The 26864-nt window shown below is 42.3% G+C and overlaps 1 protein-coding gene across 2 annotated transcripts in view; it reads left to right on the top strand.

Annotated features, from left to right (window-relative positions):
• Positions 1-26864, top strand: part of CNTLN (centlein) — a 535970-nt gene that overhangs the window by 352008 nt on the left and 157098 nt on the right. For both annotated transcript variants that reach the window (XM_030194226.1, XM_030194227.1), the window contains one exon: positions 431-648. In XM_030194226.1, the coding sequence (XP_030050086.1) occupies positions 431-648 (218 nt within the window). The remainder of the gene's footprint in view (positions 1-430; positions 649-26864) is intronic.

The raw sequence follows: 26864 nt of genomic DNA, 5'->3' as shown, positions 1-26864 counted from the left end.
AAGTCTGAAGCCTTATTACGTAGTCAACCAATATGAGATCTCTAGCAGAAACTGCTGTCTTTGTCAGCTTCACTTCTTAGCTGTCGCTACTAACAGGGGTTCATTGAGTATTCAGCCATGATCATAGAAGCATTTGCAATCTAATGCATTTTATTAATTTATTCATTTTTTAAAATTGCTATTCACAAGAGAGCATCTGAGATCTGTAAATATTCAAATACAACATTGAGTACTTTGTGTTTTGGAGGCAGCAATTCTAACAATTGACCAAAAAGAAATCCTTTTCCATGGCAAACATTTGAAGCTCTGTCTCCTCATCTTATTCTTAACTGTTTTTTTTTTAATTTGTGCTTCTAAAATTACATTGTAATCTATTTTTAATACTTAAATGATTTCATGTTACAATTTGCCCTCATTGAGATATGTTCAGTTAACAGAGAGAAGAGAAAAAATGTGGTCCAGCGAGGAGGTACTCTTTTTTCATTACGGGAAAGAATTTATTCCTTACAGCAGCAGGTAGCTGTTTTACAGAATGGAAGAAGAGCAGCTGCCTTGTCTGCTAAAGAGTTTAAGAAGGCTAATATTAAGCTAGCATCTCAGTTGCAACTGGCAAACCAGAGACTTACAATCAGCAAACAGATGGCACAGGTAAGGGCTCTATAATTAAAATACACAATGAATTTTTATACAGAATTAATTCCATTTTATAAGTCAAAGTACCAACACCCTGGAAATCTTTACAGCAGTATATGATGAGTAATGGCACACAGTTGAATTACAGATAAATAATTTCTTCAGTAGGTATGGTGATGTCATAAACTAGGAGAACAAAGTTGAAGAGAGCTATGTATTGTAATCAAAGACTATGATGAAATTATAAGTTTCATGTGCAGTAAAGGGGCACACTTACTTTTTGTATAATCTCTTGAGGAACTCAGATCACGTTTTAAAATCCTTTCTTTTGCTCAGGTTTCCAGACTTTTAACCATATTTTAATATGACTGTCCTAGACTGTTCTCTGCATTCTTTTATCATTTTTGCCCTTTATCTTGCCGTATATAGTAACCTATGAAAATGTGTTTTAGTACCCATTTTTTGAAACTTAACTAAGGGGCCCTTTTACTAAGCCATGTAAGTGTGTATGCATGCCCAACGCACGCCAAAATGGAGTTACAGCACAACTAGCGCGTGGCTCTTGTGGTATTTTCATTTTTGGCACGTATCCGATACGCGGTTCCGTATCAGACGCGCGCCAAGTGGCACTTGATGTGCGTAGGTCATTACCACCCGGTTACTGTGTGTGTCTTTACCGCTAGGTCAATGGCTGGCGGTAAGGTCTCAGACCCAAAATGGATGCGCTGTAATTTTGATTTTGCCACACGTCCATTTTTAGCAAAAATTTTAAAAGGCCTTTTTTATAGGCGTGCTGAAAAATGGATCGATGCATGCCCAAAACCTGCGCCTACAGTACCGCAAGCCTTTTTCAGTGCAGCTTAGTAAAAGGACCCCTAAGAGAGTCAAACGAGCTCTTAGGTTATTTACATCTTTAGCTAAACTTCACATGAAATTTCTCATGTTTGGTCAGAGCCAAAAACTTTGCACATGCCTGACTATTGCAACACATAATGGATTTTATGCATATAAAAAGTATTTTAATATTGAATAAATAAGTGGCTTTGGAGGTTTATGACCAGGGATGAGTTTGAGCCCTAGTGTGTCCTTTTTTCTGAAAATGTGCAAGCACCGCAGGCTTTTTGAGGTTTTTTTCCTGCATAACAGCACCCTTTTGATAATTGGAAAACAGCGCACCCGCTAAAGTCAACATAAGCTAAGTAGATACCTGGATATAAGTTTTTGAAAGTTGTATTTGTGGACTGGTTTAGCTGATATACTACCACCTAATGGAGTGGAGGTAGGGTGTGCTATGATGGTGGTAATGGTGTGTTTACAAATCTCGAGTCTTCGGGTCGCTGTAAAACACCAAAAAAACTGAGCAGAATTAGAAATTTTATTCACAACTATATACAGTATATATATATTTTTTTGCACAATAAGTTTTTTATAAACCATATATTTAGCTTTGACTTTCTCTTTGGTTTCTGTAAAAGTTCCAGTATACTGATTGGGAACCGAAAACTTTCCTTTAAACCCAGAATTAGTTTCTATCTTAATTAAATTTTAACTGCCAGACCCTCGACCATTCTTCTAATGTTCGGAGATCCCTTCTCATCATTTCTGCTCCGTCCAGGGTATCCACTCTATTGGCTATTTTTGTGTCATCTGCAAAAAGGCACACCTTTCCTTCCAACCCTTCAGCAACATCTCCCACAAATATATTAAACAGAATAGGCCCCAGCACCGACCCCTGAGGAACTCCACTGCTCACCTTCCTTTCCTCCGAGTACATTCCATTTACCACCACCTTCTGCCACCTGTCGGTCAACCAGTTTCTTATCCAGTTCACCACTTTCGGTCCAAAGTTCAACCCTTTCAGCTTATTCACGAGTCTTCTGTAGGGGACCGTATCAAAGGCTTTGCTGAAGTCCAAGTAGATTACATCTAGCGCACGTCCCTCATCCAGTTCTTTGGTCACCCAGTCAAAAAAGTCAATAAGATTCGTTTGGCAGGTAGTGCTTATGTTTCAAGAGCCTGTATTTCTATTGTTACAGCAGAGAAAAATTCTCTTTCAAGATTAAGAGAAAGATTCCACAGATTCATTTATTTTAGAAAAAAGTTTAGCCTATGTTGCAGGTGCTGTCTATGATTTAATTAGCACTTCTGCAAATTCAGATTTTGCTCCATCTCAATTACCCTGAGAACCTAGTTGCCCTCCAGATGGCACATATTGGGTCCTCACAACAGGCAAAATGGCTTCCAATGACATCTTTAATGTTCTATCAAATATGTCCAAACCATCTCCATCAGGGAACAATCTATGACTTAGGAAAGTTCTGGTACCTCAAATAGTTCCAATGCAATTGATTTTGTAGGTACTCCACTTTCCTATGTATAAAGTTCTTATCTCTCACAAAGGTCTCATTCAACAGTTGCACTTCTCCCATCTTAGATCCCAAGGATCCCAACCAAGTAGCATGTTGATCAACTAACTGAGGTTAAATGGCAGCTGTCCCAGAAACAGAAGCAACCTAACCATTTACAGAGGAATTATATAAATTGTGCTTCAAATTGCATGCAGAAATTATTGCATGCAACTTGAATAACAAGCCAATTAGCACCAATAATTGGGCACTACAATTAATTATTGGTGTTAATTGGCAACAATTTGGGTTTATGCACAGATCTTGCTAAGCACTGTTCTATAAAGATGTGCACGTTAATCTTTAGCGTGCAGCTGAAAAAGGGGCATGGTCATGAGAGGGGCATTCACTAAACATGCGCGCGTTATTATAGAATTCAGGGGATCTGCACCTAATTTAGACAATGGGGACTTACACCAGGTTTCAGTTGGTATAAATTCTCATGCCTAAAAGTTGGGTGTGGATCCTGGCGCTACACATTATTCTGTAAATGGTGCCTAGCTAGGAGCGTTGTTTATAGAGTAGCGCTCAGAGTGCATTTTTGTTTGTGTGTGTGTGGTGCAACTGCTTGGTTAAGTGCCACTGATTATTGGCAGGTAAGCCGGTCACAAGTGATTTAAGCAGGTGGAAGTCTCTACTGCTTGCTTATATTGCTTTGAATCTCGACCCCCTAAATACTGTAAGAATAAGAAACCAGAAAGTCTTGATTGCATAAGTTATCATGCTCCTTGACTCAATATTTAGTGGAAGCTCCTTGGCATGGCATCGTGCACTAATTCGTGCATTAACTTCATGTTGCGTTAGGGGGTAGGAACTAGGCGGGTCACAGTTCATTTAGCTCCTCCGTGCTACTTGCAACCAGAGTTACACACAGTAGTGTAATTTTCAGTGTGGTAATTGCTGAGTACATGTTGGGAATGCTCCCAACAATTAACACACAGCCTTTTGCACTTCGCGCATTTTAATTTTTGCTTTTGGAGGGCCCCTTTTACCAAGCTGTGGCAAAAGGGGGTCTGCGCTGGTGTCGGCACGTGTTTTTCACGCACACCGAGGCCCCCTTTTACTACAGCGAATAAAAGGTAAGCATTGCTTTTCTGCAGAAAATGGCACTTGCTACACTTGCCACCAGTAAAGCACTTGCCGCATGGTCATTTTGGGGGAGAGCCTTTACTGTCACCCGTTGAGGTAGAAGTAAGGGCTCCTGTGCTAACCCGGTGGTAACTGGGCAGCACACAGCACTGCCAGATTACCGCTGGGTACACACCAGCACTATAAAAGTAAATGTATTTTTGTAGCACTGGATATGACAGCGCGCAGGGGGTGGACAGTACTGCCGGGCTGCTGTGGTAGCCCGGCAGTACTTCCTTTTTAGTGAGCAGTAAAAGGGGCCCAAAGCGCACCAAGTGCAAAGACATAGTGTATGTTAGTAAAATACCCTTTTAGTTGTGTAGATACCTTTATAAAATACTAGCACAAATCCTGCAGAAATAGCGCAGACCTTTAGGACTGTTATAGAGCAGGTATAAATGATGGCATGTAAAATATGCACATAAATCATAACTCCTAAAACCCAGACTGACTCAATCTGTCCTCCTTTTTCTGGAGCCATATGGTAACCCTAGGAGCTGCCTCCACTCTGCCCAAACTCTTTCCCTGAACACGGTTATGCTAAAGTTGTGTACGAGTATATGCCTAATTGCAGGACTCGTAATTTTATATCTGAGGTAGTTTTATGAAGCCTTTTTACGTGCATATACTGGCCTATACACAAGAAAAATCCTTTATAAAGTTAACTCCACAGGTTACAAAATTAGCTGCTTACATGTGGAAGTGCTATTACTTAAATGTTCAAACTACTAGGGAGGCTTAATTTCTGGAGGAATGGCCTGGAATGCAATTCATTTCTTTTTTTGGATTCCAGAGCAGCAGAGGTGTGTTTTGCTTCAGCTCCTCCCTTCCAATGGCCTGAGAAGAAGAAGAGGGGGTGGGGAGCCTGGAGTGAAGCAGAGCATATTCACTCTGCTACTTAATCCTGCCCCTCTTTTCCTGTTGCTCTTGCCTCTGGCCCTTCCCCTCCCTTAATTCCTCAATTCCACTTCCATTATGTCTGAAAATTAAGCCCTGTCTAGTACCAAGCTTGAAAACTTTTCTATATACCTTATCATATATCTCTAGAGTTGTCTAATACTGGGCAGCGTTGTATAGTGTACTGGTAGAAATCCCTTGTAGGTTATTCAGTTTATATATGTCAGATCCTCTAGGGCCATGGCTTTTGCCAGATGCAGCACTTTTGATTTCGAGGCTGATGGAACACAGTGCTGTTATTGATCTGTGCATGACATAGCCTGTCTCTCTGCTGGCAGAGTGTAGCAACATTTATCCAGGAATTTGTGAAATGTCACATGGATCATGTTCGCAAGGTAAACTCTGCAAGAACCAGAATCTGAGCTAAGTATCTGCGTAGAATTGGACGTGACCATCTTGTATTTAACTCCCATTTTCCAGCTCAGTCAAGGTTTATTTGTTAATAGAATGTTGATGCTTTATATTGGTCTTTGCAGGAAAAGTATTATGGTCACTTATAGCTCCATGTAAAGGACGACTGCTATACTCTGTTTTAGATTCTTTAGATATGAATTTACTAGAACATATTTGATTTGTTCGAGTGCACTAAATCAATCCATGTAAAAGAAAAATTAACGTGAATTTACGTAATAAATAAAAAAAAGTCTGCAAATTAGGAAAAAGTATAAAAATGTGATCCAAAAATAAGCTGAAATTTTCTTCCATGCACATCCCTTTTAGAATCTCTTGGAATTATAGTCCAAGAATATTTTATTCAAATTGCAGTCTGAACTGTTCAAGCCAGTGATTTTTCTTCCGCTTGTATTAAATTATTATTCTTCCCTTCTTTGCAGAATGGAAGAATCTGCTTATTTTTGTAGCAAGCATTGCTATTTTCAGTCTAGCTAAACTTTTGTGATTCTCATTTGCATCTTAGCATGCAGTGTGGCCACAACATCTTTTTGATAATTTTCTTTCTTACAGTGGCACCATCTAGAAATATAAATGCCTATGTTTATCAAGGGCTTTGCATATGCGCAGGTACTGTGCTAGTGTTTATTATTTTCCTTTAAAAAGAAATTAAATTGCTACCCAGTGCTAAATCTCTATCCATGAATTACGTAGTTTTGCACAGTGTATCCAGCAAATACATTGAGCACAGAATACATCTTTATTTTTAAAATCAGAAGAAGAATTACATGGGCCTGTAGTGTATAAAAATGTATGAGCCACATAAATGACCAAATGTATTGAGTTAGTCAACCTATTGTGGATTTTTTTTCATGCTGCAAAAAGATATTAGGATCACCTCGAGGGATAATATTTTTGATTATAATTTTTTGCACAACAGTAAATTTTGCAGCATAGAGGTCATGGAAATTTTTTAAATAGAAAACTTATTGATCAATTACCTTTATGTAGCATATCTTGTCTGACTTTTTTTTTTTATTGTGCAGGGTATGAAAAATTGTATAAATTGATAAGTTTACTCCAGGGCTTCTGATGATAATCTGCTAAAATTGCCAATAAAGGCAGATTGCTAAGGCAGTAAAATTGCTTCTGCATTGTGGTTGTATTTATGCACCATTATGACAGTTTTTTATAAAAGAACAAGGTTTCCGTAGCTACTGTATATAATTCTTTATTATAATTATTAGAACTGTTTCCCTTACATTTTAGATTAAATAAAAACAAATAGATGTTTGAACCATACTGTGAGATTAGATGATGATATTAAAAAAAAACAAATCTTAATAAATAAAAATGCACTATTCAAAGATTCCATGTTTAACTCTTTATGTGTATCCACAGGGAAGGTAATTTTTTAGCATGCCACCTAGGTTGAGAGGGCAAACAGGCTCTATAAAGACACACAGACAGCTATGGTGCTCATTTTTAACGCAGATGGATGCCTCACAATGCCTTTTAAAAAGTTCATTTGCTAAAAACGTCCAACTCCTAATTTTGGAAACTCAGAATTTGGATGTTTCACATTGCAGTTCGTCCACATAGCAAGGGCTGTATTTGGACGAACAAGGTTGTAGCTGCGTTTTCAGTTGGATTAGGGAGGGCCCAGAAGTAGGATGTCCAATAGCAATTTTCCAATGTGAACAAATGTTCTTGTCTAAAAAGAATGACTATTTATCTAGACATGTTTCAGTCATGCCCAAGTTACAAGAAGGTGCTCTGATTGCACAGCTGCCTACTATAGGGATTAAGGCATGACCCCCCTCCTTAAATCCTCAGTGGTTGTTGTCCCCCTTCCTCTCCCCTGAAAGTGAAACTGGAAAGGAAAACTAGGCTCTGTCAGCTGCAGGTATTATGGCTATTCTGCCATTTTTCTCACTGTCCCTGTGTGTATGATGTCATGTCATAATTGCACACCATCGTCAAATCAGCGCTGAAAGATCAACACCAATATTTAAGCGGATTCTATAAATGGTGCTGAAATTTCTATAAATGGAGTGGAAACTGGCTAGGTGTATTCTATAAACGGCATTTAGCCTTTATAGAATTCCGCTTAGCAGCTATTTCTTTTCTGTGACAATTTTTTGGCAACTTTTATAAAATTCAATCCTTAGTGGCCATCATGGAAATGCATTGAAATTTTCTACTCAGTGTGAGGCTACAGCCAAAACAGCAAACAGAATGTTAGGAGTGGTTAGGAAAGGAATAGAGGATAAAACAGAGAATATCATAATGCCACTGTATCGCTCCCAGGTGAGACTACCTCTTGAGTATTGTGTGCAATTCTGGTCACTGAATCTCAAACAGAATATAGTGGACCTGGAAAAGGTACAAAGAAGGGAAACCAAAATGATTAAGGGGATGGAATGACTCTCATATGAGGAAATGTTATAGATGTTTGGACTCTTCAGCTTGGAAAAGAGCTTTAATCGTTTTGAACATTGCCTGGATAGACTTTGAAATTTGTTAATTACATACTTGAAGTGTTTCCTATTCTATTCTTCTGAGTAACTTTTGAAACATTTGGAAACACTCTAATCTTCTTACCAAGAAATTGCTCTTCCTGGTGCCTACAAAACATCTTAAACAACAAGGGTCAAGTGCTGGAGACACCAGGAAGGGTCAATGGGACTGACAGATGTCTCTAAAAAGGTGGTGGTCCAGGCTACTGTATGAGATAGCGAAAATTTAAGCTCATCCTTCTAAAACCACAATTCTTTAAGATGGGATGTAATAAATCCTAGAAAGTTGTGTGCTAGACTGTGAAGGCACCTTGAGGACTTATAACAAGTATTGATTAAAGATCTCCATTGCAGAACCAGATTGTATTATAGGAAAATGTATAAAAATACAAACTTCCTTTATGTAATAAGATTTTCCAAGTTTTGCATTTTAGTAAGAGAAAAAATATTGTCCTTTACCACTGCTTCCCAGGTATAATTCAGTTTCACAATCTTGTTGTCAGTCTCATCCCAAATATGCGGAAATATCTTGAATTTGAGCTTGGTGAGCCTTACTTTGATCTTTGTCATTACTTACCAAAGCCACAATTTACCCAGGAATTATGGAAATCTGAGACAATAGGGGCGATCCTAGCCTCAGTATTGTTCCCAGGTAGCTTCCAGGAAGAATACAGAGGGCTCTTCCAGATGAAAACTTCCCTTGCTATTCTCAAGAAGTTCTGGGTGATTCAAATATACCTTCTTGTCCACAATAATTTTCCTGGCTACAGTCTTGGCTCATCCAGAATTTCATACTACCCGCTCCATCTTCCCCCAACCCCAGAGGACTGTTTCAGTGATCCATTTAAAATAGCTGCCAGTATACTCCTACATCTGCACCAGACTCCAGCTGGTAGGCATCAGTCTGATCTGAGTCCAAGGCAGCTTGGCTCACATGATATCTCACTTAGGAGGGGAGTTATCAAGCTGTGTTAGAGAACAGCCTGTATTATTAGCCCCTTAGCATGACTTAAAGGCCTCTATTGCAGGTTGTCTTGCCTTAAAACTGTGATATCTAGGTCACTGCAAGTTACATAGTAATGGGATGCAAAACATGCAAATGCATCTAAAACAGCTCATTACTATGTATAAACCGTAACGCAACTTGAAGTGAATATTGGGTGCACACCGCAAGTCGCAAATGATGGTAAAATAATCCCAGTAAAAGCTGAGGTTATTTTAATATGCTGAGAGCATCAGGTCTCAAAGCCATGACCTGATGCACCCAGGCCTGAGTTTAAAGAGGTGTGGTGCTGTCCTCCCACCCCTTCGATCATTGGGGCCTACTGGCCCTGTACCTGGTACTCCAGGGTCCTAGGACAGGAGTGATTCCCAGGCACTTCTGCCCTGCCTGTGCCATCTCCAAAATGGCACCTCTAGCAGCAGTTTGCACTGCTGCTAGGAATCATGTTTCCCAGTGCTCTTGGTTCACTTGAATAACATTGCTCGCGAGCAAAGTTACTCATTCACCACATACTGAGATATACCACACCTTGATAATTCCACACCACCCCTTAGTCCTTGGAGAGTTTCTGCGATTGGTTCAGTGCTCCTCGACTTTGTTTCTATCTCTCAACAACAACAGGTAACAAAATGATCCTAATTACAGACCAGTGGCATCAATACCACTGCTGACCAAAACAATGGAGGGACTAGTAGCACAACAATTAATGGAATACCTAACACACTACTTAGTCCTTCACAGCTCTCAATCAGGATTCAGACCTTGCTATAGCAGTGAAACAGTCATAACCACCTTGATCACAGAATTCAAAAGAATAATAAGCCAAGGCCAGTCAATACTACTACTACAGTTCGATATGTCAAGTGCCTTCAACCTAGTAGATCACACAATACTAATGACCCTGCTCGACAGCATAAGAATAATTGGAGTAGTAGCAGCCTAGTTCAACAGTTTTCTAGGAACTAGATCCTATCTTGTCAATATGTCCAATGATTATTCAGCCTTCTGTATCCCTGAATGCAGGGTCCCTCAAGATTCCCCGATATCACCAATATTATTCAATGTCCTGATGGCTCCACTTGGCAAGAAACTGGAAAAAATGGGGTTAAACCCATTCATATACGCAGACGATGTCACCTTCTACATACCTTTCAACAACAGCATCACAGATATACTAAATAAGGCCAAAAAAGGACTCGGCCTCATGGAAAGCTGGGCCACAACTGTCAACCTTTAACTGAACCGAGACAAAACCAAACTCCTGGTTCTATCCAGCCACAGTCCCACCACTTACCAAAACCTCATAATAGATCAACAATCTTATGCATTTGAAACACAAATAAAAATACTAGGAATCATTCTCGACAAATGTCTGACCCTAGAAGACCAAGTTTCTGCAATCACATCAAAAAGCTTCAAAACATTATAGAAACTGAGACGAATCAGAGATAGTCATTCCGTCTTATAGTACAGATGCTGATATTGTCCCAACTAGACTACTGCAGTACAGCATACATAGGCTGGAAAGAAAACCTACTACGATTGTTGCAGACTGTCCAAAACACAACAGTGGGACTGATATTCAAAAAGTCGAAATATGATAGAGCAACTCCACTACTCATAATGCTACATTGGCTCCCGATCAAGGCCAGACTATTTTTCAAAACTAGTACAGTCATATTCAAAATACTGTTTGGCATGTCACCGGACTACATGCTAGACATGATCAAACTATCACCAAGAATTGCAAACCCAAGAACCAGAGGTTACCTACTACTTCACCTGCCCAACTGCAGAAACATACTATACAAGTCCACCTATACGGCAGGATTTAGCTACCTGGGCTCAAAATGGTGGAACTCAATTCCCATAATCATAAGAGGCATCACAAACTACCACCAGTTCAGAAAAGATCTAAAGACCTACCTCTTCAGGAAATTCTATGAGAAAATATGCACAAATCATTCTGGAACAACAATATACAACACAACCTCTAACTGTAACGCATCTTTTAATTTAAGAAAAGAATTGAGACATACCTTCTCAAGAAACCCAATGAGTATTCCATATGCACTAATAGTTATCTTGCCAACCACTGTAAAACAAAGCATCGTATAACCTTGTAAATGTAATTGAATCAATGTTATATGTAAGCCACATTGAACCAAAACTCGTTTTGGGGTAATTGTGGGATACAAGAATGAATGAATGAATAAATAAATAAATAAATAAATCCTTTGGCTTGCCAATATATAAGGGGCCAAGGCTATAGAGGGAAAGGGGGGGGAAGGGAAATGGGACTTGATATACCGCCTTTCTGAGGTTTTTGCAACTACATTCAAAGTAGTTTACATATATTCAGGTACTTATTTTGTACCAGGGGCAATGGAGGGTTAAGTGACTTGCCCAGAGTCACAAGGAGCTGCAGTGGGAATTGAACCCAGTTCCCCAGGATCAAAGTCCACTGCACTAACCACTAGGCTGCTTTTGGTCTCCCTTTGCTATTACTATCCTCAATATAGGAAAGTAAAGTAAAGAAAAAGTAGAAAAAAATAAGTCAAATAATTCAGCAAGCAAACAGGATCTTCACCACATGATGTTGCCATCAATCATTAGATGATTTTTAGGAAAGCCCTTTATTGGCAAGTTTAATTGACTAATTCAGGTGTTTCCAGTAAATAATCTCTTAGGGAGTAATTCCCTGCAGGTCACCCAAAGTTAAGTGCTGGGATGCACGCTATGCACAAATTTAGAATATTAGCACTTTAGAGAATAGCTTAAGTCCAAAGCTGCACACCTAACCTTAGGTAAAAGCACTTACTCTAGCTCAGTGGCTGGTGTAAATGCTTGCACCCAACTGCTGTCAGGCACATAAATGACAGTATTCTATAACCTTAGGGGTCCTTTTACCAAGCTGCGGGAAAAAGGGCCCTGTGCTAGCGGTGGGGCCCTTTTTCCCGCACACCAGGGCCCTTTTTACCACAGGTGGTAAAAAGTCCCCAGACAAACACGGCCATGCGGTAAGAGAACTCTTACCGCATGACCATGCGGTGGGGAGCCCTTACTGATACCCACTGAGGTGGTGATAAGGGCTTCTGCAGTAACCCAGCGGTAATCAGGCAGCGCATGGCGATGCCCGATTACTGCCAGGTTACCGCTGTGCAAGCTATTTGCAGGGGTTTTCTTTTTCCCACAGAAATGGCACGTGCTCGGGATGGAACTACCATGTTGGGCCGGCAGTAGTCCCGATTTACAATTCAGTAAGCGCGTGTTGGGCTTACCGACGCTGTGTAAAAGACCCCCTAAGTGCTTAAGTACTAGGTATGGCCCTGACCTACCCATGCCCCTCCCACACCCTTGCAGTTACGTGCTATAAAATTTATGCACCATGCATATAGAAGACTGACTAAGTGCAGTTACTTGTGTAACTGAACATTAGTGCCAGTTAACATCAATAACTCCATCTTTGGGAATGCATAACCTTTAGCTATATAAGTTCCTGTATTGCCAGTGGTTTGCTGATTAATTCGTGGTGAGCTACCACTTTTTATGCAGCTCAGCAAAAATCAACCACTCTCCATATAACTGAAATATATTTGTATTAACTTATAATTGGTTATTCAGCAAGCTGAATAGTCATCAACTTTACTTGGATAATTTATCTGTATTGGGGGTAATTATATAAAGCTTTTCTTTGCATAAAACTGAAAAAGCCCTTTATAAAATTGTGTGGCCATGTCTGCTTGTACATGTAAGCATTCCCTCAAGATTATAGGCAGGTTTTATTTGGGGGGCATAGTTTGCATGGAGAAAGAGATATAACTTAACTCATTTATAGCCCACTAATACCAATAAAATAGTTTATAGTGGGTTACAACAAAGATACTAGATTAAGAAAAAAAATCTAGGATGTAACAATAGGTTGTATCAAGGAATTCTCCTTAACTTGCTGACTATATCCTGCCTGATGCACATCCACCCTTCAAAAGCGAAACATGTCAGATGTAGTCCCCTGACTGACTGAGAATTATATTGAATCTTCATGATAGGATGAGTGTTTAGCATTTGAAACTTTACAAAATGTTAAAATATGTTTGTATGTATGACAAGAAATGATCAATTATAGAAGATACTGGACCTATGAAGAGGTGGGTGTGTAAAGCTTAATGGTAATGAAGAGTTGAACCTTTGAGTGACACTGCTGAGGTCCATTGAATTAACAAAGAGGGAAGAAGCATTTTTACATTACCAGGATGATTACTATCAGGCTCATTTTCGAAACAGAAGGGCATCCAAAAAGTGACACAAAAGGCACATGGGCGTCCCCTTGAAAGAAGGTTGCCCAAATCCAATAATCAAAACAGGGCCGTAAGAACATCCTCAGCGTGAGGACACCCATCTATGGTCGTCCACACAGGGGGCGTGTTATGGACGGTGTTACGAGATAGGCGCCCCCAGCGTATAACGGCTAGCGAAATGGTTTGGCATGGTGGGAACATGGGCGTCCTTAGTTAGACCTGAAATAAAAGCGACCAGGCTAAGGGGGAAGTCGTCTTTAGCGATTTTGTGGAGTTGGAGAGTGGCGAAATTGTTGTTGGGAGAGAAAGTTGAGAGTTGTTCAGTGCCCTGTTACCTTTTTTTTTTTTTAAATTTATGAGAAGTCTTTATTGTTACCTTTGTCTGTGTCCCTGGTTTGCTGCTCTATCTGTCCTTCAGTATGCTGGGGCTGGTGCCCACTAAGACCAGCTTCTGTGTCTGACTGGTGTCATCACCTGCACAGCAAAAGGGGCGGAAGTGTGTTGCTTAAAATAACCCAGTTTGTTTTGCAGCATTCATATACATAGCCCTACATGTGAAGACCCAGGAAACAGATGATGAAGAATGGCATTAGCAGATAATCACAGATGGAGAGGAGGAGTAGAGTGCAATTTAGAGACTGATGTGCAAGAGAGCCACACAGGCAGGTGGGGTATTTATTTATTTGTTACATTTGTATCCCACATTTTCCCACCTATTTGCAGGCTCAATGTGGCTTACATAGTACCGTAACGGCGTTCGCCAGTTCCGGTATAAACAAATACAAGGTGGTGTTGTGGTAGAATAATGTTCATGTATGGTAGATACATTGTGGGAACTTAAGGAGGAAGAGGGAGAGGTAGGATAAGTCCATTTCGGTCTTTGGTTTTGTTGTGTTGCAGGTACTCAGGTTTTTATGTTGGGTCGGTGGGATATGCCTTTCTGAACAGGTTTGTTTTTAGTTCTTTCCGGAATTTTAGATGATCGTACATTGTTTTTACTACTTTTGGCAGTGCGTTCCATAGTTGTGCGCTTAAATAGGAAAAGCTAAATGCATAAGTTGATTTGTATTTGAGTCCTTTGCTGTTTGAGTAGTGGAGATTTAGGTATGTTCGTGCTGATCTTGTTGTGTTTCTGGTTGGTAGGTCTATGAGGTCTCTCATGTATCCCGGGGCTTCGCTGTAAATAATTTTATGAACCTGGGTGCAGATTTTGAAAGCAATACGTTCTTTGATTGGGAGCCAATGCAGTTTTTCTCAGAGGGGTTTGGCGCTTTCAAAATGCGTTTTTCCAAATATAAGCCTGGCTGCTGTGTTTTGAGTGGTTTGAACTGTGGAAGGAGTGTAGAGGTCACAGCGAAATTACATTTGCGGGTGGGTGACTGGTTTGGTGCCATTGTGCCAATGCGATGCAAAGAATTGAAAATACTGAGAAGGGCGCTTAAATACTATCACAGAACGTGATGGGCATTCCAATTTCGATTATTGACAAAATTCCTAAACGTCCCCAGCTGATCTCTGCGATTTGGATGTCCTCATTTCGATTATGGGTGGGAACTATGGATGTCCCCAGCTGCTTTGTGTTTTGGACGCCCTAATTTTGATTATGGGTGAAAATGATAAACGTCCCCAGCTGCTCTTCCGGTTTGGAAGTTTGCATTCCCTTTATTGGTGCCTCTTTAAAACGGCTTTCTCTGTGCTTGCACTTTAGAGGTTTGTCTTTAGATCATGGGGTGGTATTTTTAAGCGTTGTACCTCCAGTAAACCACTGTATGGTTTTGTAGACCTGTTTGTTTTTTTCGGTGTAATTTTTTTTTAATGGGGGGGGGGGTACCTTTTGGCCAATTCTTAAAAGATAACTGGTGTGTGGGCTATGTACCTTTTCTTTCAAAACGTTTCTGGCTGGGTGTTAGCTGGCAGCTTAGCATATACTCTGCATTTTCTGCATCTGACCAACTCTCCATCCTCTACCCTCTAGGAGCTGCTTGCTATGTTTGATGCGGTCCCTCACTGACCCACATTCTCTCTCCTTAGTTGAAGCAGCCAGCCTCTGTCCCTTGGAACAAACAGATTGGTGTTCCTTTTGGCAATTTCTGGAACCACAAGTTCAAGGTAAGCTCATACCTCTCAGCCACCTCTTCTCCTTCTGCTATGTAGGTGCTAAACAAACACTTCTTGCATCTTGCACTGCAGCTGGTCAACAGGATTGCAAGGGACGGCAGTGGACTCTAATACACTGGGCTATGATACTGATGATTCTTTCTACCCAGTTCATTGTACAGATGTCTTGTTCTCTATTGGACACACTCAGATGTGCCTGCCTATGGGGGTGGGGGAGGGGAAGAGGCCCTGAGAATGGATGTGTGCATCCCTCGTGGTCAAGGGCTCCCCATTCTCTCTATGTTCTCTGCATTCAAATCTCACCTCTATTTTCACCAGGTTTGCCGGTGGTTGCTGTGCAGTGGTGGAAGGAGATGCCACTTGTTGCTGCATCAGGGCTGTACTGTGTGCTTGCAGGTCACGCCGTAGACCCTCGATGCTATTTTCCAGCCGTTGGAGCTGCTGTACCGCTTCCCGTTGGGCCTGTACCGCTCCCCGGTAGGTTCCATCCTTCTTTATGTGGTGAACCCAAGTCCCCTTTTATGAAGTGCCCACCCATTCTCAAGGTTGTTGGGGAGGGGGGGAAGCATATATGCACTGAATGTCTTTTACACATTCAACACAGTCCTACAATCCTCCATAGTTATGGAACAACAACATTTCTAAATTCTATCCTGCAAATTAATTTCAAGGTGGCCACTGGTGCGTGCCTACCATGGCCTTGAGCCCTTAAGTCATGGTGAGGGAGAGGGGTTCTGGTTACAGTTCCTATTCTAAATTACCTGCAGGTGGCTACAGCCCAGTGCCTACATAATTCCCCTAGCCTGTGCCCTTCTGTACCTAATGTATTATATTGCAATTGTGATGAAGTAAACTTCCGTCCAATGCTTTTACCGTTGTTATCTCTTTTCTCCTCAGCACTATATACCATTGCTGATACATTCAATGTGAAAAAATGACCCAGCTGTTTCTAGCTCCTTCCTCGCCCTCACCAGTGTGGTTTCGTTGTAGGTAAGGGTGTCTGGTGATCAGAGAGCAAACATCGTCTATGCGCTACCTATGGTTATCTGCAACTTTCTACTTGGCAGATCACTAGTGCTAGACAACATACCTATTATTTATACAACTCTGTGCTGTGGGGCTCTATGGTAAGGGGGGAGAGGCTGGATGGGCATTTCTGTCAACAGAAATGCCCACCCAGCCTCCCCCCCATTACCATACAGCCATGCAATTTGGAAGGAACAGGTGGCCTTCTGTATGGCTACACTTATGACACATACTTACCAAAGTTTATCTGTCACAGTTCACCTGTCATGCAACCCAGATTGCTGCCTCCTCTCACATCAACCCCAGCATTTGATAATATGTAGTGCACAAAGTAGAGGCACACACCCTGTTATATCAAAAATATGAAACTTGTATTGAACCAAACAAAAAATAGAACTATGTACAATTTTTTTTAACAAAGTTTCTCAAGGGAGCCCTTGTCCTCCTCCCTACATGGCCCTTTGCAGAAGGCTAACGAGCAGCACCAGGAGCAGCCTCTGTGCCCTGAAGTGCTGCTCGTTAGCCTGCCACATCGCCGACACCTCCTGCAGCAACTGGTTTTGGCTATTCACCAGTTGCTGCAGGAGGCACAGGGATGGGGCTGGTGCTGGGGATGGTGTGGAGAGGGCTGGAGGTGTGGGGCCCTCCTCCTCAAGCAGAGGCATGTCCTGCCAGGGGTCTCCTCCTCCTCCTCCTGCTCCACCACTGATTCAGGCAGTCCTGTCTCCTCCTGCTGCTGCTCCTCCTCCACCACCGGAGCAGGCAGTCCTGTCTCCTCCTCCTGCTTCTCCTCCTCCACCACCGGAGCAGGTAGTCCTGCCTCCTCCTGCTGCTGCTGGCGCCCTGTGTATGTAAAAGGATTGTCCTTGAGATCAACACATTCAACATGGCTTGCATAGTACAGGAGCTGGCTGGCTGGCATGAGGCAGGAATGGGGAAAGGTGGGGTCAGTGGTGAGCCCTGGGGTGTGAGATGCATGAGATGACATGACAGGGAACCCTGGAAGCTGGTCTGAAAAAGGAATACACTATAAGATGTGTTGGCAAGGAACACTCTTACCTCAGCAACATGTTAGCATTTTGAGTTGTGACTATGGTAGGATGACCATTTTTTTTTTTTTTTTTTTGGGGGGGAAGCACTATTTCTTTACATTACTTTCAAATCATGCTATGACATCCACTAAGAGCAGGACATCAGGCAAGAATACCATGAAACAGTATCCACCCTAGAAAGGGGGATACAGAAGTGAGGCATGTCATCTCATTCATCTCAGAGGAGGTTAGTTGCAAGTTACAGCCACACTCATGGGAGGGTAGCTGCAACCTCAGGCCTTGATCTGGGACAGAGGTGTGACTTACTAGTTGCCTATTAGCCACATGGAAACTGAACATGAAATATGCATTATTAAATAAATACATTTACAAAGGATTACAGGTGGCCTGTCTATAATACTTACGTCAAGCCTTGAGGCGCCGTCGCAGCTCAGAATGAGGTCGGGGTGGTCCCTCTGTACACAGCGGAATCAGTGAATTGTTGCCTAGGGGGGCCGTTGTCCACTGGACCACCAGGGAATCTTTAAAATATTCAAGGGGGTCATGTGGGGGTCACTGGGGGAGTGTCAGGAGGGGAAAGGTAGAAAGCACAAGCAGGCAGCCTTTGCAGCTACCTGTTTGTGTTTCCCTCCTCTCCTACAGCTCCAGAGCAGCCGTAAAATTAGCTTATTAAAGCTAGGCGCTCTGGAGCTGTGCATCGCCCAGAATGCTCATTAGAATACTAATGAGCTCATTCTAATGCATTTGTTTGGGGTTCTCGGTGGCTGCTAACGGCACACAGTAGAGCCACAGAAAACCCCTTTGTGCATTATTCGCTAAATAATGTTTGCTTTAGACTGCTACAGCCAGTCTAAAGCAAACGTTCTCAGCACAAAAAGCTTTGTGCATCGGGCCCTAAGTTGGCATCAACACACCTAATATGCAGCACTTACCCAGATATGCATGTAAATGTTAGACCTGTCCATGCCCCACTTACTAACGTTACTTGCATGCATATGTATACATTTAATTTGCAAAATTAATAAATACTGCATCACTTTGATTAAAATATTTCTTTAATACATTTTTTTAAACAACTGCATATCACTTATTCGTAAGCAGAAATCTATATTTCACTGTTAGAATGCAGTTCAAACATTTTGTGAGAGATTGGCATTTTTAAAATCTCAAACATCCTTAAAAGCTGCTGTGCTAATTGTGAACCATATTTAGTATGACCTCATAATAATGTAGCACACCTCAAGTGTCATGTCTGTCTTTATTGTGCAATTGGAGTCACGCTTATCTATAGTAGACAACTGCACTTCAAGGAGAAAAAATCTTGATAGGCAATTAGCAGTAATTAGGAAACTTCACCTCAATAAAGTGTCAACATCAGATTGTTTAAAAATGTTGAATGTCAGTGGCTTAGAAAGAAAGTTTTTTGTCTGACACACAGGTATGGCATGTGAAACATGAAATGTTAATTTAACTTTTCTGCTTATTATTCATGCACAATATTATTTTGTCATTCAGATCCCACACTGACAGAGTGCAAGAGTTGTTAAAATAGTGCTGTTAGAATGAAAGAAGATTAATCTACCATTGGCCAATTAGCCAAAGGGTACTTAATGGTCTCTAAAGGCCTCTGAAATCTTAACAAGTGCCATAGCTAAAGCATTGGTAAAAAGTCCTTTATATTACCTCCATACATATGCTTTTTTTTTTTTTTTTTTACTTGATCTAGTCTGCGAATGTCTCCATTCTCTTGAAAGCAGTTTAGCAATAAGTTATTTAAATAATCTCTTGAAAACTTCACAGCACACATATCTACTTCTGCTGGTACCAATCAACAGTTTCAAGTTCCTTTATTATTTGTTATACTGTCCATCAAAGTCTATCTGAGCAGTTTACACATAAAGATATATATAATTGATAACAGAAATACTGAAAAGAATTCCAATAAGACAGGAAAGCTAAAAAAGAAAAAGGCAGTATTACAGTAGTGCTATCCAGGAAATCCCATTGCACCCGCAATTCAACCCTTCACCTGGTAAAGGGATAAAGGTCTTAAGGGAACACATCTCCCAATAACAAAGTCTTCAAGATAGCTTTAAATTTGGTTAATGAATTCAGCATTCTTATGTAAGTACCCAGTGTACCTGAATGTAACTCACCTTGAGCTACTACTGAAAAAGGTGTGAGCAAAATCCAAATAAATAAAAAGTATAGAGGGCATTCCATAGGCTAGGGCCTATTACACTAACATTTTTTCCCCTAATATGATCATATCTTATTTGTCTGGATATAGGTATATTGAATAGATGTTGATGATTTGATCTCAGATTTCAAAGAGGAGAATAAGTTAGTAGTAAACATGACATGACCTGCTGCTTCGGCCCAGGATGCTAACAACCAATTATCATCATTAATTGGAGTTATTACACTAATTCGGGTTTGCGTGCACATCTGCTTATGCGCTGTTCTAGAACGCTTTACACCCAAAGTGTCTCATGTGTAACTCAAAAGGGTGCATGGCCGTGGGAGGGGCATGGGTAGGTCAGAGGCATTCCCAATATTTAGTCACAGTATTCTAGAATATTCTGGTTACATGCCCAACTTGCACACCAGGTTTCAACAGGCATAAAAGCCTGGAGCACCCATTATAGAACTGTGCTTGGTGCAGATTTTTCCCGGCACCTAAATTTGGGCACCATTTATAGAATTTACCCCTTAATGTGAGCAAGAGCGAAATGATGCTTGTAGAGAAGAGGAACTCAAACAATAGCTACATGATGCAAGGTTCCATATTAGGAGTCACCACCCAGGGAAAGAATCTAGGTTTCATTAATGCTCAGTGTGCAGCAGCGGCAGCAGCAGCAGCTAATAAAGCAAATAAAATGTTAGAAATTATTAAGAAAGAAATGGAGAACAAAACTGAGAATATTATAGTGCCTTTTGTATCACTCCATGGTATAACCATACCTCGAATACTGTGTGGAATTCTGATCACCGCACCTCAAAAAAGATATAGTGGAATTAGAAAAGGTACAGAGAAGGGCAAAGAAAATGATAAAAGGAATGGGATGACTTCCCTATGAGGAAAGGCTAAAGAGATTAGGGGGATTCAGATTGCAGAAGAAACTGTTGAGGGAAGACATAATAGAGATAATCCTCAGTGGAGTGAAATGGGTAGACGTACAAGGGACTAGGTAGCACGCAATGAAGCAACTAAGTAGTACATTTAAACAAACAGCAGAAAATATTTCTCCATCGAACCTGTAATTAAGTTCTGGAATTCATTGCCAGATAATGTGGTAAAAGCATTTGGCATGGCAGGGTTTTAAAAAAGTTTGGACAAATTCCTAAAAGAAAAGCATAAGCCATTATTAAGATGGGCTTGGGGAAATTCACTACTTATTCCTGGGATAAGCAGCATAAAATCTGTTTTACTCTTTTGGGATTTATCCAGGTACTTGTGACCTGCATTGACCATTGTTGGAAACAGGATACTGTGTGTGACACCCCCCCCCCCCCCCCCTGTAAATTGCCTCTTCTGCAGGTAGAAGGTAGGAGGATTTTCAGGGAGGTAACTAAGGAAGCACAACTGACCCTGACAGCCTGGTGAGAGAATCAGAACAAAGCCCAGCCCTAGGCAGCAGGGCCAGGAGCTGATAAAAGAGATTGCTTGGAGAAAATTCTGGTCTTTGGTAGCTCATTTCTGCTGAGACCCATAGCACCAGGAGGGAAGTCAGGAACCAAAGCAGGAGAAGCTTGCAGAGTGTGATGATTGGAAGCTTCTACTACACAGCAGCGGGTGCCTACAGAGAGTTCCCAAACCTTTTGGGAACAAGAAGGAGTGCTTGGGGGACAATACGTCCCGGGTAGGAAAGTGGGAGCGGGTGTGCCTCAGTTCTGGCAGGGCTTTCATTGCATGTGTAAATGACTCCTGTTCCAAGATGGGACAAAGGGTAATTGGGGAGATTATGTGAAGAAGATTTAGGACTGAAAGGAATCAGTGCAGAGATTACCATGTGCTGATGCCTGGCAGCAGATTGAGGAGATTTGGTAAGTATTTTGTTCTGGTTGCAAATAGAGGAGAATTAAGATAGAACTGAACTGTGAGTTTGAAAGCCTTCTATCATGTGGAGACTGTTTTGTGCTGTGCTGATCATCTGAAGAAAAACATAGATAAAGAAGAATCCAATAGGACACCTAGGTAGCACAATAACATCAGAACGGGGTAGGAATCCCATCTATTAAGAAACTTGCAGGCAATTCAGTGGCAGGGATCTCAGACAACGTCAGTATCATGTCTGCCATATTCAGGCAAAAATGGTCCATGGTCACCTACGTTTTAATAGAGTTCAGACCTTAAACTACAAACTCAGGCGTCTCAATGCAGTCAGTTTGGACATTTGAAAAAAATAATCCACGTGGAGGGGCATAATCGAACGGGGGTGCCGAAGTTTTCCTGGGGCCGCCCTCGCAGGACAGCTCCGTGAAAGGGCGAAGAAACCCATATTATCGAAACAAGATGAGTGTCCATCTTTCATTTCGATAATACGGTTGGGGACGCCCAAATCTCAACATTTAGGTCAACCTTAGAGATGATCGTCCTTAGAGGTGGTCGTCCCCAGTTTTTAGCAAAAATGGAAACCAGGGACGTCCATCTCAGAAATGACCAAATCCAAGCCATTTGGTCATGGGAGGAGCCAGCATTCATAGTGCACTGGTCCCCCTAACATGCCAGGACACCAACCGGGCACCCTAGGGGGCACTGCAGTGGACTTCACAAATTGCTCCCAGGTGCATAGCTCCCTTACCTTGTGTGCTGAGCCCCCCAAAAACCCACTCCCCACAACTGTACACCACTACCATAGCCCTAAGGGGTGAAGGGGGGCACCTACATTTGGGTACAGTGGGTTTCTGGTGGGTTTTGAAGGGCTCACATTTACCACCACGTGTAACAGGTGGGGGGGAAGGGCCTGGGTCCGCCTGCCTGAAGTGCACTGCACCCACTAAAACTGCTCCAGGGACCTGCATACTGCTGTGATGGAGCTGGGTATGACATTTGAGGCTGGCACAGAGGCTGGCAAAAAAAATTTTTTTTTTAAGGTGGGAGGGGGTTGGTGAGTAAGGGGAGGTCATCCCCGATTCCCTCCGGTGGTCATCTGGTCAGTTCGGGCACCTTTGTGAGGCTTGGTCGTGAAAAAAATGGACCAAGTAAAGTCAGCCAAGTGCTCGTCAATGATGCCCTTCTTTTTTCCATTATCAGCCGAGAACGCCCATCTCTTAAGCACACCGCAGTCCCGCCTTCACTACGCTGCCAACACGCCCCCGTGAACTTTGGTTGTCCCCGCGATGGAAAGCAGTTGTTGACACCCAAAATTGGCTTTCGATTATGCCGATTTGGGTGACCCTGAGAGAAGGACGCCCATCTCCCAATTTGTGTCGGAAGATGGGCGCCCTTCTCTTTCGAAAATAAGCCTGTTTGTAAACAATATGTAGCATAGATGGCAGTATCTTTTGTGTCCAGTTGCATGCCAAAGCCAGCTTAGCTGCTATAAGGAAATGTATCGCCAACTTATGTTGCTCAACAGTAACGTCCTGTGGCTTGAAATGCAACAGGCAGCACTTGCCTGCCATGGATACGGCTTTTGTAGTGCCTGTTGTATCAAATCCAAAACAGACATCCAGTAAGACTGAACCACATTGCAGGTCCACCAGATACATAAGAACATACCCTTTCTCCACAGATCAGTAGAAGTTTCTGCCACTGGCCTCAAGAATACACAGTTCTTCCTTATTTTAATTATCTTATTTATTTATTTATTTATTTGTTTGTTTGTTTGTTTGTTTGTATTTGCCAAACTAGAGGTTAGGGAGGGTTGAGGTAGAAAGTGATTTGAAATAGTGCTGTGCAACTTAAAAATTAAACAAACAGGCCTCAAGAGCAGCAAGACTCAGTTAAATTGCTTGAATGCTCTCTATTTGAACTAAATCTGCAGTAAACATCAACTGCTAATTGGACTAAACATTTATTTTGCTAAATCTCAGGCATTTGGCTGTTGTATAGGACAGTATATCCTACCCAGTGGAATAAGCAGCTAGCATCTGCTGTCTTGTCCTGCTCCAGCTTGGCTTTTACCACTTAAGTGCATCAGTCCTAGAGTCAAGGTAATGGAATGTTTGATTTTCTGGCTAGCGTGTTGATGGGCTATATTCATAGAAGTGGTGAAATAGCACATCATGAATAAAGGCCATCCAAAAATAATATACTTGGTACAGCTGGTCCAGTTTGTTTTAACCTCTGCAAGACCTACAAAACAAACAGCAAAGCCAACTAGTGTTTGTTGATTTTTATCACTGTTACCAGCATTGGTCAGGTACTTTATGGTACATTATGCTTGCTCACCCATTATAGAATAAAAAGAGAAAAGCAGATCAAATATGAATATGTATGCCTTTAATAAGTTGTGTTGGAATTCTAAAGGATCATTTCTTTTAGAGATCTAGTCTGCAAAATGTATAATCATTTAAAAGAAAACAGACCTCTGTTTAATGCAGGATTTTGTCAAGGCAGTGTCTCCAAATGGGTTCACTCCTAAATTAGGGTATGTAGAGTATGATCTCAATCTCTTAAATCTACTGCTAATGGTGTCTGTAGTACTTACATTGTGCCAAAGAGAGCTTCCTTCTGGAGTTCTAAAATTGTAGCCTGTATAAGCAACTTATCAAGGTGTGCTTGAAAATTCCTTTTAACCAAACCTGTAGTACCCGATACTATGACGAAGCAAGACTTTTGGCCGTTGATGCTTTGGTACAGAACTGTTAGCCACAATAATTTTGGATGCAGCCAAAACCAAAATTGCTACTACTACTACTTAACATTTCTAGAGCGTCACTAGAGTTACGCAGCGCTGTACAGATTAACAAAAGGACAGTCCCTGCTCCAAGGAGCTTACAATCTAATGGGCGAAATGTCAAGTAGGGGCAGTCCAGATTTCCTGAAGTGCCGAAGGCGACATTGAAGAGGTGGGCTTTGAGCAAGGCTTTGAAGATGTCTACTGTAATAAAACTCACCCTCAACGTTCTGAAGACAACGTTCTGAAGTCACTCAGTCACTCACTGAAGGGTTCATGGATTCATGGTGGTGAAGCCACAACACTGACCATGTCTCTCTGCCCCGCCCTCGCATGATGGACCAATCAGAATAAACACCCTCAACATTTTGAAACACAAAGGACTATCACAACACCGTTCCCAGGCAACACTAGGCAACGTAAGACGGACCAATCAGAGAAGAATATTCCTGCTGTGGGTATGTGCAAAAATAGACTGGGGGGGGGGGGGAGAAATTTTTAAATGCCTAATGCCAGTACTGAAGAGTGCCAGAGGGCCTATAGCACAGACTATATTTGGGATCGCTTGACATGGAGTCAGAGGAGCCGGAAAACAACGTACCCGTCACCATCTGGGACGTGGGCGAACAGGACAAGCTGCGGCCCAGCTGGAAGGATTACCCGCGACCCAGCCAGCAGCAAACAGCGACCAAGGAAGGGGGAGGAGTACTCCTTCCCTGCCTAGGAATCGCTGGAGACTGGCTGCCAAACTAACGAAACAACCGCACACCGATGCACCACCTCCATCATTCGAAAGGCATCCACTCTTTCTTCAACAGAAATGCAAACTAATAATACAAAACAAACAAAGAATACATGGTTTCTCAGGCAGCTGCAGGTAAGTCCCCACCCCCTTCCTCTTCCCCTTTTGCCGAAGCGGCCAAGGACGTGCCCAACCATCCCCAGCCTCAGGCAAGCTGTCTCCCACCTCGGGGATTCCCCGAGCACCCGGAAAAAGACGGCGCAGATTCCTGCAGCGCATAAATGTTCCAGCATTCCCCTGCAGCCGGCCTGAAATGGACCAAACATACCGGATCACCCCCAGACGGCCCGAGACCGTGCTCTTCTCGCTTCCGCCAACTTAAAACAACCATCCCCGTCCTCAGGCAAGCCGTCACCCACCTCCAGGATGCCCAGAACCCCAGCCCAATGGAAAAAGATGGCGCTGCTTCCAACAGCACATTTCTCTTCCAGCATTCCCCTACAGCAGCCCTGAAACGGCCAAAAAATACCGACAGACAAAGAACGTGCTCCTCTACCTTCCGCCCATCTAAAGCAACACTGCTGCCTCAGCACAACACAAAAAAAAACATGGAAAAAGAAAAACAACACTCAACAAAGGCTGACCCCCCTACAACCACATTTACATTTCACCAACAGAAAGACCCCCCTCCACAAACCTCCTTGACAGACAAAACCACACACACACAATACAACAGAAACACACCCTCAAAGCCACACACCAATCCAACCCACTTTGCCAGCACAGCACATCCCCCAACCCCCAAGCAAAAAACAAAACAAAAAAAAAACACACATCATCAACCTGCACACACACCGCACCCTCACACACACACAAAATAACTCTGTGACATATACACACACACACAAAAAAAACCACATGCTAGCGCCCGTTTCATTGGTTTCGGAAACGGGCCTTTTTTACTAGTTATTAATAAAACCTAAATTATTGTTCCTCTCACAGAATACGTCACCATACTTCTGCCAGTGCTGAAACAGCAACCATCTTCAGCAAAGGGGGGGGGGGTCACCCCTTCTTGCTGCACTTGCACCTGTGCTTTCGCCTCTTTACCTGTTCCTGATTTGTGATCTCAGGCACAGTGTGCGGTGGTGGGGGGACGACTACTGCTGGCTGGCTCCCCCTCCCTTCCCCTTCACTGCCTGTCACCACTGACCTCCAGTTCTCGGGAGCAGGGCCCTTGTCTGCTTGCTGGTGTGCAGCAGGGGTGGTTCTCAGGAGCAGCCGGGGGTTCTTGAGCAAAAGAGAAATGTGGACTACCCTAGGTGGTGCCTGCAAGGGAGGGCATAACAGTCTTTGTGATGTACCATCCTATCTCACAGGCACCACCTGAGGCAGCCCACATTTATCTTCTGCTCAAGGAGCCCCGGCTGCTCCCAAGAACTGTTCCAGCTGCACACCAGCGAGCTAGCATGGGCCCCCGAGAACCAGAGGTCAGTGGTGAAAGGCCGCGGATGGCACTGTTCTATAAAGTAGCACATAACTCCAAGGTGAACATAAACATGGAAGGATCATGGCATGAACAAGCCATGGGTGTGGCACCAAGTAAGACACGTAACTTATAGAATAATATTAGTTGTGCATGTCATTTGGCTCAGTTGGGTGTGACCATGTACATCTGCTATTTTGACATGGTGTAAAGGGTTGTGCTTAAGTTTTAGCATGCCAGTGCAGATTTGTGCTAATATTCT

The sequence above is a fragment of the Microcaecilia unicolor genome, chromosome 2 (assembly GCF_901765095.1).
Source record: "Microcaecilia unicolor chromosome 2, aMicUni1.1, whole genome shotgun sequence".
In the NCBI taxonomy this organism is placed as follows: domain Eukaryota; kingdom Metazoa; phylum Chordata; class Amphibia; order Gymnophiona; family Siphonopidae; genus Microcaecilia; species Microcaecilia unicolor.
Note: the sequence above shows the minus strand (reverse complement) of the source record. Positions and strands in the feature narration are given on the sequence as shown.